Source organism: Leptonychotes weddellii, chromosome 9 (assembly GCF_054177405.1).
Source record: "Leptonychotes weddellii isolate Sample4059 chromosome 9, ASM5417740v2, whole genome shotgun sequence".
Taxonomy (NCBI): domain Eukaryota; kingdom Metazoa; phylum Chordata; class Mammalia; order Carnivora; family Phocidae; genus Leptonychotes; species Leptonychotes weddellii.
In genome coordinates this window covers 125,405,883-125,424,443 of record NC_138377.1, presented here as the reverse complement: position 1 = coordinate 125,424,443, position 18,561 = coordinate 125,405,883, and the positions used below count along the sequence as shown (strand labels likewise).

The window sequence follows — 18,561 nt, the reverse complement described above, 5'->3', positions numbered from 1 at the left end:
ACTGATGGCCCCGCAGAGTCCTACCTTCTTCCCTCCTAGTGCCAGACTGATGGCCCCGCAGAGTCCTTACCTTCTTCCCTCCTGAGTGCCAGACTGATGGCCCTGCAGAGTCCTTACCTTCTTCCCTCCTAGTGCCAGACTGATGTCCCCGCAGAGTCCTACCTTCTTCCCTCCTAGTGCCAGACTGATGTCCCCGCAGAGTCCTACCTTCTTCCCTCCTAGTGCCAGACTGATGACCCCACAGAGTCCTACCTTCTTCCCTCCTAGTGTCAGACTGATGGCCCTGCAGAGCCCTTACCTTCTGCCCTCCTAGTGTCAGACTGATGTCCCCGCAGAGTCCTACCTTCTTCCCTCCTAGTGTCAGACTGATGTCCCCGCAGAGCCCTTACCTTCCTCCCTCCTAGTGTCAGACTCATGGCCCCGCAGAGTCCTACCTTCTTCCCTCCTAGTGTCAGACTGATGGCCCCGCAGAGTCCTTACCTGCCAAGAAGGTGCAGCAGCGGGAAGGCAGGACTTCGGTTTTTCCATCTTTACCACTGCACATTGGGATAAACTAAGATACCCTTTTATGGTGGTGGTTCTTTTTGTGAGTCTTCACAGAAAGGTACATTTTGTGGCCTAAAGATGAATAAATAAGGTTGTCTTTTTTTTTTTTTTTCTTTTTAAGTAGCCTGTGAAGTCCTTTGTGCTTTTTACCTGCCAAGATAATTGTTGGGTTTTTTGTTTTGTTTTGTTTTGTTTTGTTTTTTAATAAGAAAGCTCAACTTACAAAAATCATTGTTAATTTGCTGCTGTGCACGGCAGTTGGCTTGGGGAAATTGCTAGTGCTGCGTGTTTTTGAATTTTATTGTTCAGAAGCAGGTATTGTGAACAAAAGCTTGGTAGTTGTATTGTCATCTGTGACTGTTTTTTTAAAGAACTAGAATATTTCCCTTTCTGGGTGCTTATGATTGCCGGCCAGATGCTGAAAGGTTTATCTGTGCCACTGGAGAAGGTCCCTTCAATTCCGACCTTCTCAATACCATTGTAAAATCATTAATAGGCAACAGAGGATAATGGTGGTTTAGAACAGTGTTTCTCAAGCTCTCTTTTTTTTTTATTTCTTCCCTGACAAAAGCCTTTTAAAATAGTTTTTCCTAATTGGCCTCTACCTCCATGAAATTTTAATTCCACAGATATACTGTATTTCTGTTTATGTATTCCATGTATATCTGTGTTTTATACATACAGAGTGAGGTATTTTGTGTGCCTCCTTACCCCAAAGAGTTGGTGTTTGTCCTCTTGAGGTGATACTGTCTACATTGGGAATGCATGGTTTACAGCAGTGGATTTAAGGACTTGCATATTCTCTAAAATTACTGAGGACCCTGAAGAACTTTCATTTATGTGTGTTATACCTAGTAATATTTATCCTGTTACAAATGAAAGCTGAGAAAAATTGCAATATATTAATTTTTAAAAATATTTTATCAAAAATAACCATCCTTTCCCTCACCCCCGCCCACCACCAAAAAGGTTTAGTGAGAAAAGTGGCATCGTTAGACATTTTTGCAAACAGCAAGATTCTCATAGTTGGCTCTGCATTTAATCTGTTACAAAAGAAAAACTGGTATCATACAGATGGGTCATTGGAAAAGGAGGGAATGTTTTAACAACCTTTTCAGATAATAGAGATCTTATACCAAAACTTGGCAATTTGTAGTTTCTTAAAGGGTTAGTTGCATTCTAGAATCTCAAACTGTATATAAAAAACTTTTGTCCCATTACTTGAAAATTCATTGGTCTTTCACTTTGAAGGGATCCTTTGTTGATGAATCATTTTGTGCCGTCATACATTGGTCCCTGGAAAATACTGGTTCTCTGACTTACACAGATCTTGCAGATGTTGATACAGTACCAGCCACTCACATGTCATCAATATCACTACTGATCTTACCAGAAACTCTACAAATTGGAGATACTTGCCAAGCTTTTTTTTTTTTTTTTCTTGAATGTGGTCCTTGGCAATAAATGCTGTTATTTTTCTTGAAGTGACAGGCTCACTTTGCTCATTTTTGAGAAAGTGTCTGCTGTAGACACAAGTCTAAATAACCAGACTTTGCCAGTTGTTCCTTGAAATGCAAAACCTCTTCCATGAAAAAGGTGACGGGCAGCTTGCAGCCTGAGCAGTTGAGCAGGTGTCTCTCCTTCCCGCCCTCTCCACGCTTCTGTATGCAGCAGGCGCACTCTGCAGACTTCCAGTCACCCTGAATACTACCAAGACGTGTGTTCAGGCTCAAGATGGGATGAAGTTGGTTGTGTTGCTGTGAGAGCGTGGTGAGCGGGGTGCAGCTAGTCTTGGGGCTGCTCTCCTGATAGGGCTCCCGGCATGTGACCACTGGTGCACAAGGCAACATGGTGGGAGGGGCAAATAGCCAGTTAGCGTTAGCGTGGAAACGGTTCTGACCTCCCTGGGGGTCCACGGAAGCACCCTTGGAGAAACACTAATTTCGAACAAGAGCTTTGAGCCGGACTGCCCGAATGGAGTCTGAGCTCCATCACGTATTAGCTGCATGCCTGACCTTGGGCAGTTACCCTGATAACCAACACCAGACAAACACACTGTCCCCCGGGAACAGAGGCCACAAATCCCCACAGAATGTTTGCCATTAGCTTTTCTATCCCATCTTTGGTATTTTTTTTATTTGATACGTATATTTATAGAATTACCAAAGTAGCCCATACAGAGAGAGAGCAGAACAGCCAAGATTGGATTCTGAAGTGATTTGCCATCATGGAGTAAGAAAGAGGTTTGTCAACATCCCAAATTGTATTCCCGGGCTAAAGTTGTAAATGTTCTCAGTAGTTTTAGGATAGTTCTTTTTAAAGGCAAATGCAAGACCAGCTGCCTTGTTTTGTAATCCTGTCAAATGCATTATTGTTCTTGGTTCTGAAATTTGCGTTAAGGACGCCACCCCCACACCCCCAACGGTCTTTTCAAGCAATTTACATAAAGAAAAAATCTGTCAGTGATAAACGTTGAATGCTTTCCTTCATTGTTGATCTATTCGGGACAACTTTAGTGGCAAAACCTTGTCCTCATTTGGTGGTTCTTATCCCTTAGGGTCTTTGCAGAGACTTGTCTTTAAATACACATACACCCTTTTTGGAGTAACCTTCATTTCATTTGGGAGGGTTTGTTTTTTTTTTTAAATAGTCTGTATTACCTTCTGTCATGTTACTCATGCCAAAGGATCCCTCACTCTGTGGGAGAAGTGGCACATGGGGCTCTTCCATCTGCTGTGATTGATGACCGCCTGTGTGTGGTTTCCAGACAGCCCTGTGTCATGGCCGCTCTTTCATCTTAAATAAATATTTCGTTCCCAATTAGGCAAGTTGTACCTTCATTTAAGAGGATTTTAAAAGTTCAAAAAATGTGCAAATCAGAAGGCACCATTAGCTTTGCCGTCCTAGGATACATTCTTTCCTGTCCTTCTTGATGACTGTAGATTCTTTTTGTCCTGATTGACAACATATCATATATATATTTCACGTTTTGTCTTTTCATTTGTTATCAGCATTATCCTCCACCAAAAAGTCTACTAAAATGTTTTAATAACCCATAACTTTTGAAAAAAACTCATTCTCCTGATGTTGAGCATGTATTTGAAATTTACCAACATTATCAGTGGTGCTGTGGACCACATCCCTTGTGTGTTGGTCTTTCTTCTGACCAACCCTAGGTGTTCCGTTGAAGACCCTGAAGGGGAGTGACTGATTCTGAGGGCAGTTTTGTAAGGCTCTTACAGTGAATTGCTAAATTGTTTGCCAGAAAGTTTGGGCCAGTTCCTCATTTCCCCCGCATTCTGCCCATTTCTTCCTGTCTTCACCAGCATTGGTATTCTGTAAAATGCTTTTTAAACAGAATACATTATACAGGTATGCTCAGTGAACTTTGAGCAAAAGTGTTAATGCTTAGAAATTAATAGTATAACATATAGGAAAACATATAATGTATTTCTTATTATTCGGAGTCCATACTGAACTAGCTAGCCTTGAAGGGTTTTCCTTAACGTTCTGGTGGTGTAGAGTCTTCAGAACAGAGCTATCCCTTGAGTTGTTTACATTTTCTGAGCCAGTACAGACCTTCTTGTGTAGAGAAGGTTGGAGATAAAAATTCGTTTTGTATCTTTTGGTCATTATTTTTTCTCTCTACCTTAGCCCTAGGTCTTGAGACAGGTGTATAGAATGATTTAGGGCAGGAGTGTATGTGGGTTTTTTGTTTTTTTTTTTTATAAAGCAAATGTGGATAATGTGTGGCTGCAGTGTGTCTGAATTCTTTACTAATTCTGTGTAAATTTCAGGTGTGCAACAGAGGAACATGGCTCAAGAAACTAATCACAGCCAAGTGCCTATGCTTTGTTCCACTGGCTGCGGATTTTACGGAAACCCTCGTACGAATGGCATGTGTTCAGTGTGCTATAAAGAACATCTTCAAAGACAGAATAGTAGTAATGGTAGAATAAGCCCACCTGGTAAGTAATTCTGTCAAAACCCAGTGGTATTCATCATTGGGATGGATTTGGACAGCACGATGCACCGGATACTTTTTCCTACTCTCATATTGTGCTTATATTTACTGCATTCATATCAGGAAAATTCCTCCCTACATGTCTTCGTTGTCAGTGGTATCCTTACCCACGGAAAGTAACCAGAACAAATCCATTCCACAGCCTTACCTGCTGTGCTACAGAGCTCTGTTCTCTTATGAAAACACAAGCATACTTTGAGTATATGGGGGTATCTGGGCAAGTCAGCTGTAAAGGAGGGAGTGTTGTGAGGACCTCGGTTATTTTACCTGGGATGCCTTTTGGAGCCAACGTAGTTGTAGAAGGAAAGAGTGGGTTACAGGTGGCCCCAGCTGACTTTAGAGAGAGCCGTACGCCGTAAGGGAAGAGAGGTGCAGCAGTGTGACTGAGAGCAAGGGGTGTTCAACACTGGCTCACTTCAACTCCGGGTGCGTTCTGTGTGTCCGAGGGTTCTTTTGGGGTTGTGGAAATGGGTTTGGGGTCAGTGGTTGTATTGGAAGGATCAGGAGGATTCCGAGTGTGGGCTTCACAGAGTGTAGCAGTCAGTGAAGGCTGTTACTTGGTTCATGTAAAATTCTGTGTGGGGTCTTCTCATTGTTGCTTCGTGTTCAAGCCAAAAGCTAGAACCATTTAATCAGAATTTCTCCAAATTTTCTCAAGGCCAAGATCAAATGAATATAAATTGTTTTTTAATTAAATCACCATCTACATTTCTGCCTTATGAAGAACAGGGAAAAGAATAACCTAACGTGCTGAGCATAGATTTCAATTCTGAACTTATGTTTGCCTCAGCTGCTCCATCTTTTGGGATTTTTTTGTTTTTTTTTAAAGATTTTATTTATTTATTTGACAGAGAGAGACAGCGAGAGCAGGAATACAAGCAGGGGGAGTGGGAGCGGGAGAAGCAGGCTTCCCGCCGAGCAGGGAGCCCGATGTGGGGCTCGATCCCAGGACCCTGGGATCATGACCTGAGCCGAAGGCAGACGCTTAATGACTGAGCCACCCAGGCGCCCCATCTTTTGTTTTAAATACTTTGTGCACTAGTACTTGCAAGATGTGTGTGAATTCAAGGGTGTGAGTGACCCGCAGTCCTGAGAAGTAGTTCAGTTTATTAATATATACAGTATGTATGTGGTTTCTTTCTTGGTTTAAATTACCTTTTTTCCATTGGAAAATTATTGAAAATTTTTAAAAGTAATGAAGCAGCATATTATAGGTGTGGTAAGACAAGATTTGTCTACTCTAGTTTGCAGATAGCTGTTCTCTATTTTAGACAAGGTGTCGGAATGCCCAGAGCTCAGAGTCCCTAATACGCAATGTGGTTCTGTTGCAGCAGCTTCTGTCAGTAGTCTGTCTGAATCTTTACCCGTCCAGTGCACAGACGGCAGCGTCCCGGATGCCCAGTCACCACTAGACTCCACGTCTGCCTCTGTGCAGCCAAGGTAAGACACAGGCTCCGAGTGCCGGTTGGCGAGCTGGTGACGGAGGAGGCATGTGTCCTCTGTCTGATTAGTGCCGTGAGGGAGAGGGAGGTCAAGTCCCTGTAGGTTAGCCAGCCTAACACTGCATCTGTCTCACTACTGACTAGTCAGAAGAGGCTTCCTGCTGAATTCAGATGCTGGGTTCTCACCGGGGCCGGTGTCTGCGGGGGTCAGTGCCTGTGGTGCAGGCCCCTCTGGGCTCCTCGCTCCCTGGCTTGGGCCATGCCCTCGCTTCCTGTTCTCTCCGGAAGTCCCGCCATGTAGAAGCCTGAAAACACAGAAGTACTTGCTTCCCTTGTCCTCTGCTATTAGGAAACAAGGATGACGTTTCTACTCTAGTCCTTTCCCCAGTTCGTGATGGGGGACACCCAGTTCTGCTGCCCAGCACGTCCTTTCCCGCGTTGTAACCCGGCTCCTGAAGCCGGGTGTGGCCGAGCCAGTGTTCATGTGGTGAATTCATGCACAGAGACCACTCACTGTTGCTCTTATTGCTAATGCCTTGAACTTCTGGTCCAGACTGGTCTCTGGGTTCATGGCGCTCTGGTTAATGCGAAGTTACAGAACAGTATCTCCGTGTTCATTCTTATAATGATGTGCTTAGATATGTTGAACTCAGATTTATTACGTCACTCTGGTTACTGTTCCTGCGTGGAGATGATCATTTTGTAAATCTACGTATTTTTGCTTTTCTAGCCCTGTATCAAATCAGTCACTTTTATCAGAATCTGTAGCATCTTCCCAAGTGGACAGTACATCTGTGGACAAATCAGGACCCGAAACAGAAGACCTGCAAGGTTTGCACATGAGCTAACTCACTTCCGTCATCCATTTAACAGCTGAGGATCACAGGCCAGGCACTGTCCTCGGAGCATATATTCTTTTAAATTGCCTGCCTAAAATATATTTTTATATTTATTTTCTTTATGAGCAGAATATTTTACATCTTCAAGTATTTAATGGACTGAAATGTTGGGAGCCACTTCACGCTGATACATAATTTATGTCGTCGATGTAAATGTAGAAAATTGTAAATTTGTTTAGTTTGAGAACTAAGTGAATGAATAGTGGTATTATACTGTTCTCTTTTACTGTTATTTTTACCAGTTTAACCTAAATATTATTTCCCCTGCAAGCAACTATGGCTTCGGCTTAGGGGGAATCTCTTACCTTTTGACTCGGGTCGTTAGACCGTTGGACGTGACTGGCGGTCGTCCCTCTCTCCCCGTGTGGGGTGCGAGGGCAGCCGTCACGTTCAGTTTCTCGTCTTCACAGCACGGTGCCTCTTGCTCTTGCCCACACTCTTTCCATCCCCATCATGTGCGTCAGAATGATGTAGGAAGGCTTTCTCGGCGGCAGAGATGGTAGAGAGACTGAGGAGACTGGTAGATAGCCTGTGCTCATGTGGAGACACTGGCTCACTGAAGAAGGACACTCGGGAAAGGTAAGCCCACGGCTGAGCCTACGGCCTGGCTTAGAGAGAGAAGCTCTCCGGGCCAGTGAGACCTTCCATCGAACATGGTGTCCGCATGGTAGCGGCAGGTGTGTCTCGTCATCTTAGCTTACGTTTGCTGAAGTTTGAATGTGGCTGAGCTGGCTAGTTCCCCTTGCTCTGAGTTCATGCCCGAGAAATGATTGGCATAGTTGGCCTGTTTGTAGATTTTGCTGTAGCAAGAAAATATACTGTCTGGCCAACATCAGTATTCTCTTCCATGCAGCATATTATTGTAAATTAATAAACATTACAAGTGAAAATGTCTTATTTTTTTGTTAAAAAGAAAAATTTTAGGAAGGGAAGAAATAGAAAAATCCCTAAGATTTACTTATCCCTGGGGCATGGGAAGTAGGAGAAGGGTGGTAAAGCGTTTGGTTTTGTGACGGCGGCAGTGGCCGGCTGCTTTAGACGGGGGGCTCAAAGGGGTGGTGTGGCCAGACAGGATGCGCGCTCAGTAAGTCGGACGGGATCACCTTTCAGAATTTGCTCTGTTGGAGGTTGTCGATAGATAATTGGTATTCAGATGTGTGATGAGTATTATGTCTGCTATTTGGATGTCCTTGGCACATGTTGAAAAATGAGGAGCTAAAATTAGGAGGAGCAGGTTGGAGGACGAGTCGGCAAAGGAAGGAGAAGTCATCTGGGCCCTGGTTAATTTCAGCCCACAGGTGCCCACGTCGGAGAGTTTCTAGAAGCAAGGGTTGCTTAGCAGTTTGGGAAGAGAGCTAAGTAAGGAAAAATGAAAACAGGCTGCTAATCATGAAGATGTTATTATCTCACGGTGGAACAAAGTTTAGAATGTTGGTCGTGAACAAAATGTGTGCCGCTTACGGACACGGTCGCAATTACTGTACAAGTCTGACAAAAGGTGAAGAGAGGTTGGCCACCTGTGACCATGTAAAGTGCTTTTATACCATTCGTGGTGTATGGAGAACAGGGTAGTTTTCTGTACCTAGCCCTGAGGACAGGAATGCAGAAGGTGGTCTTGAAGCTGTATGAGGAGAAATCATAAGGGGTTTTAAAAATTTAGACTCCTTTTTTCATGTATGATTTCAGTGACTTTTAAGGTTAAACCAGTATTAGCTTATAAGTACCTCTTAAAAACTTAGCATTCATTATTTTAGCATTGCAGAATCTTTGGAAAATCTGGTACAAGTTTCATCTGAGTTTGAGAGGATTCGTTTTCAGTGCATAAAATTTCTTAACAGCCTAGTTTTTAAAAAGGTTTTGCTTATGCTGTTGAATTAAGAATGTCTTCTTTTATTGTAAACGTGCACAAATACAGGTTTCCCTGCTATCCAAAAGTAGAGCATTTTGGTGAAACGTTTTGTAAACTAAAATGGTGTAAAGAGGCAATTACCATTTCATAAAAGCGAAAATTCTCTTTGGCCGATATCTTTGTTAGCAAAAACAGGTACTAATATAGGTTTTTCATAAACGTGAAGTGCATATAGCAGATTCTCAGTAGCAGGGGAAATGCGTGTGTGGATGCGTGTCGGTGTGCACGTACACTCATAACATAAACTTACTTGTGATTTCCCTGTTGATAGAAACAAATGCAGAGAGTATTTTCTTCCATCTCTTTGGTGGATGGACAAACACTGACAGAGAAAAGTCTTGGACTCCAGTGCTGTAGTCATTTGACCTGGAGCTGGAACCCGGGCACCCGACTCCAGGCCAGGATTCTTTCCCGGACAGTTGTCGTGCTCGCTAGCCTGGGCCGTGCAGCCCCCCCCGGCCAGGGTGGTGTCGTCTGCCTTGGTGACCAGCCAAGTATCTACTTTCTCCTGTATTACTCCATTTGCATCCCTCAGGGAAATTGATTTAGATGGGAAGATCATCCCAGGGAGAGGGTTCATGAGTAGCAGCCATGCATCTAAGCCAGCATTTCCTAACGTTCTTTATTGGAGTTTTCCGATAAGCGTCCTTGGAATGACTTCTTCCTCAGTAGGTGTTCTGCTTATAATTAGGCTGTGTTGCCACCAGGCGGGTGGTGCTGAAGAGTGTCCTCGTGGCTCTGAAGAGTTTTCCTCCTCTTTGAATGTTATAGCATGTTTCTCATGTAATTATTCTTCTAACTTAACAAGTAGCAATAGTCCACGTAGTCTCACTTAGGAACGTCAGATTTTCAGTTCACAAAAGCTAGTGTTTTTTTTTTAAAGATTTTGTTTATTTATTTGACAGAGAGATAGAAAGAGCACAAGTAGGCAAAGAGGCAGGCAGAGGGAGAGGGAGAAGCAGGCTCCCCACTGAGCAGGGAGCCCGATGCGGGGCTCAATCCCGGGACCCCGGGATCATGACCTGAGCTGAAGGCAGATGCTTAACGACTGAGCCACACAGGCGCCCCACAAAAGCTAGTTTTAAAAACATTTTTTAAAGTGTTTCGGTGCACTTTACGCCATCGTACTTGATTGCCTTCCTGCACGTTGTGCTTCACTTTGGTTAACCTCTCAGTCCCTCACATCCTGAACCTTAGGAAAAAGAAATGGAATTTGGATCAGAGGTTCTATTTCCTACCTTCCTTCCTTCCTTCCTTCCTTTTGTTTTTTAAAGATTTTATTTATTTATTAGAGAGAGAGCATGAGCGGGGAGGAGAGGGAGAAGCAGACTCCCCGCTGAGCAGGGAAGGGGGACTGAGCCGGGACTCGATCCCAGGACCCCGGGATCATGACCTGAGCCGAAGGCAGGTGCTTAACCAACTGAGCCACCCAGGGGCCCCAGAGGTTCTATTTTCATTTGTTGATGCCCCCACTGAGCCATACTTTTATTACTTTTAAAGGAGAATAAGTAATAGCCACATCCACCTTACAGGGTGCTAGAAGTCAGTGAAATGATGGATGTGAAATGGGTTTTATACACCACAAAGGATATTCTTATTCTCTGCAATGCCACAGGGATGTGGCAGTTACAGGAGGCTTAGGATAAGAGAGACTTGTGAAGCTTCCAACAGTAGCACGAGATGAGGTGCTGAGCCCTTCATCAGTGACGCATTCTAGGAGGACTGAGTTATTGTCAGAACGGTGGACAGGGATTGTCTCCTAGAGTTGACAGAGTGAACTAGATTCCCCAGACTCCAACTCTTAGGGATCCTGACTTCATACAGAATTGAGTGGACAGCTCGGTGGCTCAGAACAATCCAAGAGAAACAGTCCCGTTAGACAAATTTGAGAAAGCTGTCTGGATTAAAAAGCAGATTTCTTCTGATTTTAAAGTCTGGGTGAGAATAGCCAAACAGTCTTGGAAAAAGTAGAACAGAGCTGAGGAAGACTAACAATTCCCAGTTTCAAAGCTGAGCACAAGCTGCAGTAACTGAGGCTACAGATGCAGGCGTGAGGACACTCCTGTGGATCGCGGGGGTAGGACCGGCGTCCAGAAATACACTCTGACAGTCACGGGCAGTTGATTTTCAACAAATGTGCCAAGATCGTCCAGTAGGGGAGGAGTAGGCTTCAGCAGGTGATGATGGATAGTTAAAAGGGTAAAATTGGACCTCTACTCACACCTTATATAAAAGTTTACACCAGAATACTAGAACATAGGAGCCAAAACTGTAAAACGTTTAAAAGAAAAACAGGCGTAAGTCTTCAAGACCTTGGCTCAGGCAGCGCTTCCTTAGGTGGGGCACCTGACGCACAAGCGACCAGAGGAACACAGACACACCGGAACCTGTTTGCTTCAAGGGACACCATCAAGAGTGCGAAAAGGTAGTCCACACAATGGGGAAAATATTTGCGAATCATAGATCTGATAAGATTATATAACGAATGTTTTAAATTCCAACAATAGAAAGAGCAGTTCTTTAAAGGGCAAGGATTTGAATAGATGTTTTTCCAAAGAAGCTATGCAAATGGTCAAGTGTGAAGGATATGGAGAAATTAGAGCCCTAGTGCATGGTTGTTGGGGACGTACAGTGGTGCAGCTGCTTTGGGAAGCAGTGTGGCAGTTACACGTTGAATTCAGAAAGTCAGAGAGTTACCCGTATGACCCAGAAATTGCATTCCTAATTCCCAGGGGATTGAAAACGTGTCCACACAGAAACGTGTGTGTTCACAGTGTTCGTAGCAGCATTGTGCATAGTTACCAAAACGTGGCAACAACCCAGATGGCCATCAGCAGGGGACTGGATAAACGAGATGTGGGCTGTCCATACTCTGGAGTGTTCCTCAGCCGGGAAGGGAGTCGAAGTTCTGATCCCTGCCACAGCAGGGGTGAAAACATGCAGAGTACAAGAAGCCAGGCACGGGCACCACAGGCCGTGTGGTTCATGTAGGCGGGAGGCAGGTGCAGTGAAGAGGGCCGTCTGCGGTTGCACAGGCCCCCCCCGGGGGCGGCGGGGGCGGCACTTGCTGGAGGGGCCCGTTCAGCAGGGCTGTGCTGGGACGAAAGCCGAGAAGGTTGTTGAAAGCAGCTCATGGAAGATTCCTGAGGTACTGGGTTCTAATCCATGGGTAGGGGAGAGAGCCTTGTGAAGGCTGGTTGCTTTTTTGTTTTTTTTTTTAAGGATGACACAAAGTTGTATTTTAAGAAGATTAATGTGACACTTCTTTGTTCCCAGATAGCTGCTAATAGAAACTGCTGTCCTGCACAGAGCTGCTCTGTCCAGAAAGGTGGCCGCTGGTCTTGGGTACTACTGAGCCCTTGAGAGGTGGCCGGTCTGAAGTTAGTTTAGTACATACTTGTTTGCTAGTAGTGTAATGTATACGTAGGTTTCAGAGACTGAGTATCAAAAAGATGAGAAATATCTCACTAATACTTTAAATACTGATTACATTTTAAATGATAATATATATTAATTTTGCTCTTCTATACTTTTTAACACAGTGGTTGGAAAATATATAATTAAATCTATGGCTTGGTCTATTTTTTTGGACCCTGCTGTACTGTAAGGCTTATTTTTCCCTTGAATATTTAAAATGTCATTTTGTAAAGAATTTTTGAGCTAGGAATAACTTAAAGATCATTTGGTTCAACCCCTCATTTTGCATAAAATGAAGTACAGAGAAGGAAAATAAATGTTCTCCCAGTGGGTCGTTGGAAAAGTGTATGTTCATTCAGGAAGTGTCTGTCGAGGGACCACTCGGTGTCAGCACTGGGTGTAAGTGGTGAGCAGAAGCCCCCAAGCACCGAGCTTCGTCTGACCTCCGACAGGGGGGGACTGGTCCTACTGTGTGAGGAAGACGTGCGCATTATTACATTACGTGGGGATTGTGTCTGCTGTCAGATGACTCCCAGGTTGTTAGTATTCATCATGTGTATTAATGTGCTTCCAAACAAGGGTAACAGAAGTAATGCTAGATAGTTTATATACTTACTGTTATATTTGTGTATTTTTTTAGCAGGACCCAGAGCCAGAGGGCTTGTGAAGTATCTTAAAATTACTGGCCAGTAGACTTTGTCTAGTTGGGATTTAAGTTTACTTCCCAGCCTTCATGCCTAGGCCTCCCAAACAGACCTTGCAGACCAGCAGATAGGACGTAGGCGGCTGCCTGTTCTCAGTCATTAACAAGCAGCTGACCTTGTATCCAGTTCTCCTGTCACACTGTGAGAAACTGCCTAGTTCTGAGGACACTTCTCATTTTGGCTTCAGGTTCAATATGTTTATGGCCCTTTTAAAAGACAGAATTGTTTCCTTTTACATGATTAAGAGTTTGATAAGGCATGCTTTGGTCTTAAATCTCACATATAAGGAAATGGGTAATTTCCGGGAATCCTAGGCGTTTACACAATACTAGGTCATCTTGCCCATGAACTTGATGTGGTGAATGTTTCAATTCAAGCTGGCAGTCGGTAGCTGGAGGCAAGCGAAGGTCACCTTAGTCTCATGGGGTCATGAGTGGACGATGATCAGCCTCAGATGCTATCCCTCGCTCACCAGCTCTCGGGCTGCCTGTGGATCCTTAACTCTAAAGGTTGTGCATCTGCTGTGGACAGAGCATTAGGGCTGAGACGTGTGTGTGCAGGAGTGTGGGGGGGGGGGGCAGGGAAACGTATCTTCACTCTCCTCCATTTCCAGATTCCAAAGTTTGTGCCTCAGTAGTTCACCTGGTTTTGTTAAAGTTTTCTTGGAGTTTGTGTTGTTGCTGTAATTTAAGCATTATTTGTGTAAGTTTGTGTGACTATCACAGTTGGGAGAACAGGTTGGATATTATGGCTTACACATTTCAGAGACAATAAACAGATTCTTTTCTGATGGCAAGTTAAACTATTTTTGAGCTCTTTACACATAGCAAAATGTTATTTGATACTGTTCTAGGAGCTGTGGATAAAATAAGTAAGCAAGACGTTCAGCCGCTACCGTCATAGAGTTCACATTCTGAGGTTATTTATTTATTAATAATAAAAGGTTTTATGTGTCCATAATCTGTTTGAAATGTTTATATTAGCACAGCTGTCTCCCATCTGGTTTCAGAATTTCTAGGTGGAGTTTACTTGTTCGTTTGTGGTGTTTTGTCTTTGTCATATTTTGTTAAAATGGGAGCTAATATAGTTAACATAAGCAGGTTAGAATCCATTAGGTCAAATGCTTGTGCATCTGCTGTGTATAGTTCATTGTGATGGGTGCTGGAGATTCATATGGGAAGTAAGATACCACCGGCCCTTGGTGGGCTCACTTACCGTGGAATTGGGGCAACTGGGGCACATGACTGCAGTGGGTGAGTAATTAAGGAATGCAGCTGAGCAGGTTTTGTGAGGCACCTGCCCTGTGGTCAGGGTGCCAGGGCCGGCTGGAGCAGGAGTGGAGAGGACAAGCTCCTGCGCTGGAGGAGCTCACTGCTAAGCCGGGTGAAGACAAAGAGGCCGTTCCAATAGTGTGGGCCTTACTAATGGGGCCCATAGGAAGGTTCCTGTTGAAGTCGTTGGGTAGAGGATGGAGTAAGAGTTGATGGTATAAGCTTAAACAAGAAAGCCCAATTCGAGTAAGCCAGGGAGAGAGTGGGACAGGAGGGGCGCGGGAAAGCATTCCACACAGAAAGGCTGTTGACAGAAGGCCAGAGATTAGAAGACTTTGTATGCTTTGGATTGGTTGTAAGTGGTGTGAGCAGAGGGCTGGCTCCACAGTGGTTGAGCAGGAGAGTCCTCGAGGACTGGATGCTGAGAAACTCAGAGGGCGAGAACTTGGCTGCAGAAAGTCGTTGCTTTAGAGCGAGATGTGTCATGTGACAGACTCTGACTCCGGTGACAGCGTCGGGAGGGCCAGGGGATGAGGGACAGGAGGGTTCACATTGGTTCAGATGTGGGCACAGTGCTTTGACCGAATCTTGGTGCAGCTGGCCTTGGTTTTGCTACTTACGTGCGTCCATTTATTATCCTAATTATAACATTCTAATAAATTTATCTTCCTAACATTTTAAAGGTTTTATGTGAAACATTCTGAGAATTTTAAACATAGTGTTCCATCTAATCTTGGTTTCAGCCCTTTCTGTCCTTGTTCTCTGAGAAATCTACATAGTTCTGACCCCAGCAATATTTCAGAGTTGGGTTGTGGCCATTTTCTTACACACCCCCTTAGAATACCCAGCTAGTATTTGCGTGGGGGTCAAATACATAATTACTAGAAAAAATAGGGAATACCACACTAGACCTCTGGAGTCACCGTTAACATTCCAGTATATGTTCTAGATTCCCTGTGTGTGCACACAGTGCATAACATAGGTACATAGATTTAATGGAAAGGGTGTTGTATTAACGTCTACTTTGTAACTTACTGTAAGCATCTTTCCATGCTAAGAGATTCCTCAGTTATCCGCCCAGTAACAGATCACTACTGAGGGTGGGGCAGGGGGACAGCCACCACCTAGTATTAAAATCTTACTGAATGATTAAATTTTACCACCTTCCTGTTTTTGTCAGCTTCAGTATCAGATACGGCACAACAGCCATCTGAAGAGCAAAGCAAGTCTCTTGAAAAACCAAAACAAAAAAAGAATCGCTGTTTCATGTGCAGGAAGAAAGTGGGACTTACTGGTAAGGGCCTAAATCCAATGGTTTAAACTTAAGATTGTATTTTAAAATAATGCATGGCTTACTGTTCCTGGCTTCAATGCAGATCATTTTTGTTCCCATGAGAGTTAATACTGGATATACTTCAGCTTCTGAATTTTCTTAAATAAAGTAGCTTTAATTATATACCTGAAAGTGAAATGAATAGATTTTCTTTTAAAAATTCATTCCAGCTGGGTTTGAGAGCATTCGACAGGTCGGATCACAGTGCCAGGTGCTGTGAAAGGCATGGCTCCTGCCGTGGCAAAGCCAGAAGCTGCGGAGGAAGGGGGTAGTTAAGTACTTGGCAGGCCGAGAGGTACTTTGTCTGCGTAGAATGGCTGATGATGGTGCTCGTGAGGGCCCAGTGAGTTGGCCCTTGTGAGGCGTCAGCCCCCCGCCGCAAGACTGCAACAGAGCTGTTAGACGGTTCTGTTACTAAGAGAGGAAGAAAAAATACTTGAAATATTATCTGGATATTTAGCAAATGAAGTAGATTGAGTACAGTCAATGGATTACTTTGGGAGTTCAGGGACAGGTATCCTAATTAATTCATGTAAAAGAAGGGGAGTAGAGGCCCATCACGGAGAGCGTCATGGAGGCAGCGTGTTTCAGCTGGGTCTTGAACGATGAGTAGGACTTAGAATGGATGGAAACAGGGCCATTTCGGGCAGAAAGATTAGCCTGAACAGAAGGTCGGATAAAGGAAAGAATGGGGCACATTGAGGGGCCCGAGCTGGGGAGGGCGGCAGTAGCACGTGGCCTGGGAAGAGGGGTGTCCCCTGAGAAGGCTGCTGCTGTGGGCTGTGCCCCACGGTGGGGAGCACGCGCAGCTGGAAAGAATCCATTTATTATCTGTTGTGTGCCTGGCATTGTGCTGAATACTCCACAAAAATTTGACTTCAGAGCTGAGAAGAGTAGATGAGAGTTTCAGGATCTCAGGAAGGTTTCTCTGGCCAGGGAACAGGTTGTAGAGAAGGTGGAGGGTGGAGTGCAGTCTGGTATCAAAGGTGTTGAAGACTGGCCCATGCTTTGGCAGATGTGTTTATTTAAAGAATACAAGCATGAACAAATCAGGTATTTTAAAATACACATGTTTAGTAACAAATAATAGTCTTTCTGCATCTCAGACACTCTCAGACTTCGTGATTGGAAGGCTGAGGCGTAGTAACTTCCATCCCGTCCAGCCTGTCAGCCTGGTGTTGCCGTAGGCTTCATTTTCTATTCCTTATCATGAAGCTACAGAATATGTTTCTGAAGCAAAAACAAAATGTGGTAGAGGACGCTTCCATCAGCTGTCAGCATTCGAAATACTGATTCCTCTGCTCCATTTCCAACGGTTCCTTCCTACCATAAAATCTTAATTTTGGGAATCAGGACGGGTTTGATATGGATTATCCACACTCTCTCTTTCTCTCTCTTTTGGCTTCAACTCTTTGGGCATGTCCCTAAAATAAATAGCATTTATGGCATGTTTACTAAATGTTAAGCGTTTAACACATTCCTCATTTAATCCCTATAGTAATTTATTATTCCAAAATTACAGATGCAGAAGCTGAGGCTCAGAGGAGCTAAGTAATTTGCCTGCGTTAGTAAGCGGATTCACGCTCAGGCTCTGGACTCCAGGCCCTGCTCTCACTCAGCCAGCAGGAGCTGGGTCGCCTCTGCACTGGGGGTCTGCCCGGGAAGCCAGGGTGCGGAGCGTGCTGTTTCTTAGCAGTTCTCCCAGCAGTCTCGTTACACCTTTGCTTAGTTCAGTTTTCAGGTTGCCTTCTGAGAGTGTGCTTATTTCACATTTAGAATGTGGGCTTGAGAAGTGTCTTCCATCCAGTGTAGCAGTCCTGATTTTGCTAAGAAGTAGTTGTGGTCACGTCACAGGTGAAGAGACTGAGCTCTCAGGGGAGAAGCGGCGAGGATCCGCTGGGCATACAAGCCTCTATTTGTAGCTAGGAATAAAACGAAAGCTATCAACTAGTGAATTCTGAAAACGTTACTAGGTCCTGAAACTATCTGGAATGATTCTTTAGACGGCTGCCCTAAATCATGATATTTTTAACATTAATGATACTAAGGAACTTAACGGACCTTCCATCCAACTCACGTGTGTGTACTGATCCATTTTCAGGGTTTGAATGCCGGTGTGGAAATGTTTACTGTGGTGTACACCGTTACTCCGATGTACACAATTGCTCTTACAATTACAAAGCTGATGCTGCTGAGAAAATCAGAAAAGAAAATCCAGTAGTTGTTGGTGAAAAGATCCAGAAGATTTGAACTCCTGCTGGAATACAAAATCCTTTGACCATCTGCAAACTAAAAATTGACTTGAGGTTTTTTTTCCTAGTCATTGGGAATGTAGAGCAATGTATCTTGCATAGACCTTTTAATCATGCATGTCATCAGAAGAATAGATTTTTGTTTTTGTTTTGAAAATGACTCTGAACATTTATTTCCATTGCAGTTTCTGTGGCTGAAAAGACTTAAGTAAACTTCACAAGTATTATCCTTTTAAGATCATTTTAATTTTAGTTGAGTGCAGAGGGCTTTTATAACAAATGTGGAGAAATTTTGGAGGGCCGTGATTTTTCCAGTATTAAACATGCATGCGTTGATCTTGCAGTTTATTTTCTCATTGTGTGTGTACATAGCTTTTCTCTGCAGCACGATCTCTGTCGATGGCGCCCCTCAGGGCACAGCTAGTTACCAGTCACTGAATGTATCTTCATCCTTACGGCTGCTTCTGGGTTTTCATTAACAAAGGTTCTGCATATGTTAGCCTATGGTTTCTTTGCACCCACTATTTATGTCTGAATCATTTGTCACAGGAGAGTGTGTGCTGATGAGATTCTAAGTTTGTGTGTTTTTAAATTTTTTTGAGCGAGGGAAGGAAAAGCTGTATGCATTTCATTGCCGACTGCAGGTTTCTTTCAGATTACGTTCATCGGTCTGTGTGTATACAATATGAAGAATGATCTGAAGTAATTGTGCTGTATTTATGTTTACCCACCAGTCTTTGATTAAATAAAAAGGAAAACCATAA

The 18,561-nt window shown here is 43.9% G+C and overlaps 1 protein-coding gene and 1 long non-coding RNA gene across 11 annotated transcripts in view; one reads left to right on the top strand and one right to left on the bottom strand.

Annotated features, from left to right (window-relative positions):
* The window catches only part of LOC145723614 (uncharacterized), a 1,147-nt gene extending 608 nt beyond the window's left edge, over window positions 1-539 (bottom strand). The window contains exons 1-2 of the long non-coding RNA XR_014148863.1: window positions 481-539; window positions 25-117 (exon numbers count right to left, since the gene is read on the bottom strand). This is a non-coding gene — a long non-coding RNA (uncharacterized LOC145723614). The remainder of the gene's footprint in view (window positions 1-24; window positions 118-480) is intronic.
* The window catches only part of ZFAND6 (zinc finger AN1-type containing 6), a 69,087-nt gene extending 50,526 nt beyond the window's left edge, over window positions 1-18,561 (top strand). For 4 of the 10 annotated variants that reach the window (XM_081831801.1, XM_081831796.1, XM_081831800.1 and 1 more), the window contains 5 exons: window positions 4,344-4,514; window positions 5,902-6,010; window positions 6,743-6,843; window positions 15,393-15,506; window positions 17,647-18,561. In XM_081831801.1, the coding sequence (XP_081687927.1) occupies window positions 4,361-4,514; window positions 5,902-6,010; window positions 6,743-6,843; window positions 15,393-15,506; window positions 17,647-17,795 (627 nt within the window). In that variant the 5' untranslated portion in view covers window positions 4,344-4,360 and the 3' untranslated portion in view covers window positions 17,796-18,561. Of the gene's footprint in view, window positions 1-103; window positions 2,317-2,703; window positions 2,790-4,343; window positions 4,515-5,901; window positions 6,011-6,742; window positions 6,844-15,392; window positions 15,507-17,646 lie in introns of those variants that run through there. The other 6 variants (XM_081831802.1, XM_081831793.1, XM_081831795.1 and 3 more) reach the window with 5 other exon arrangements.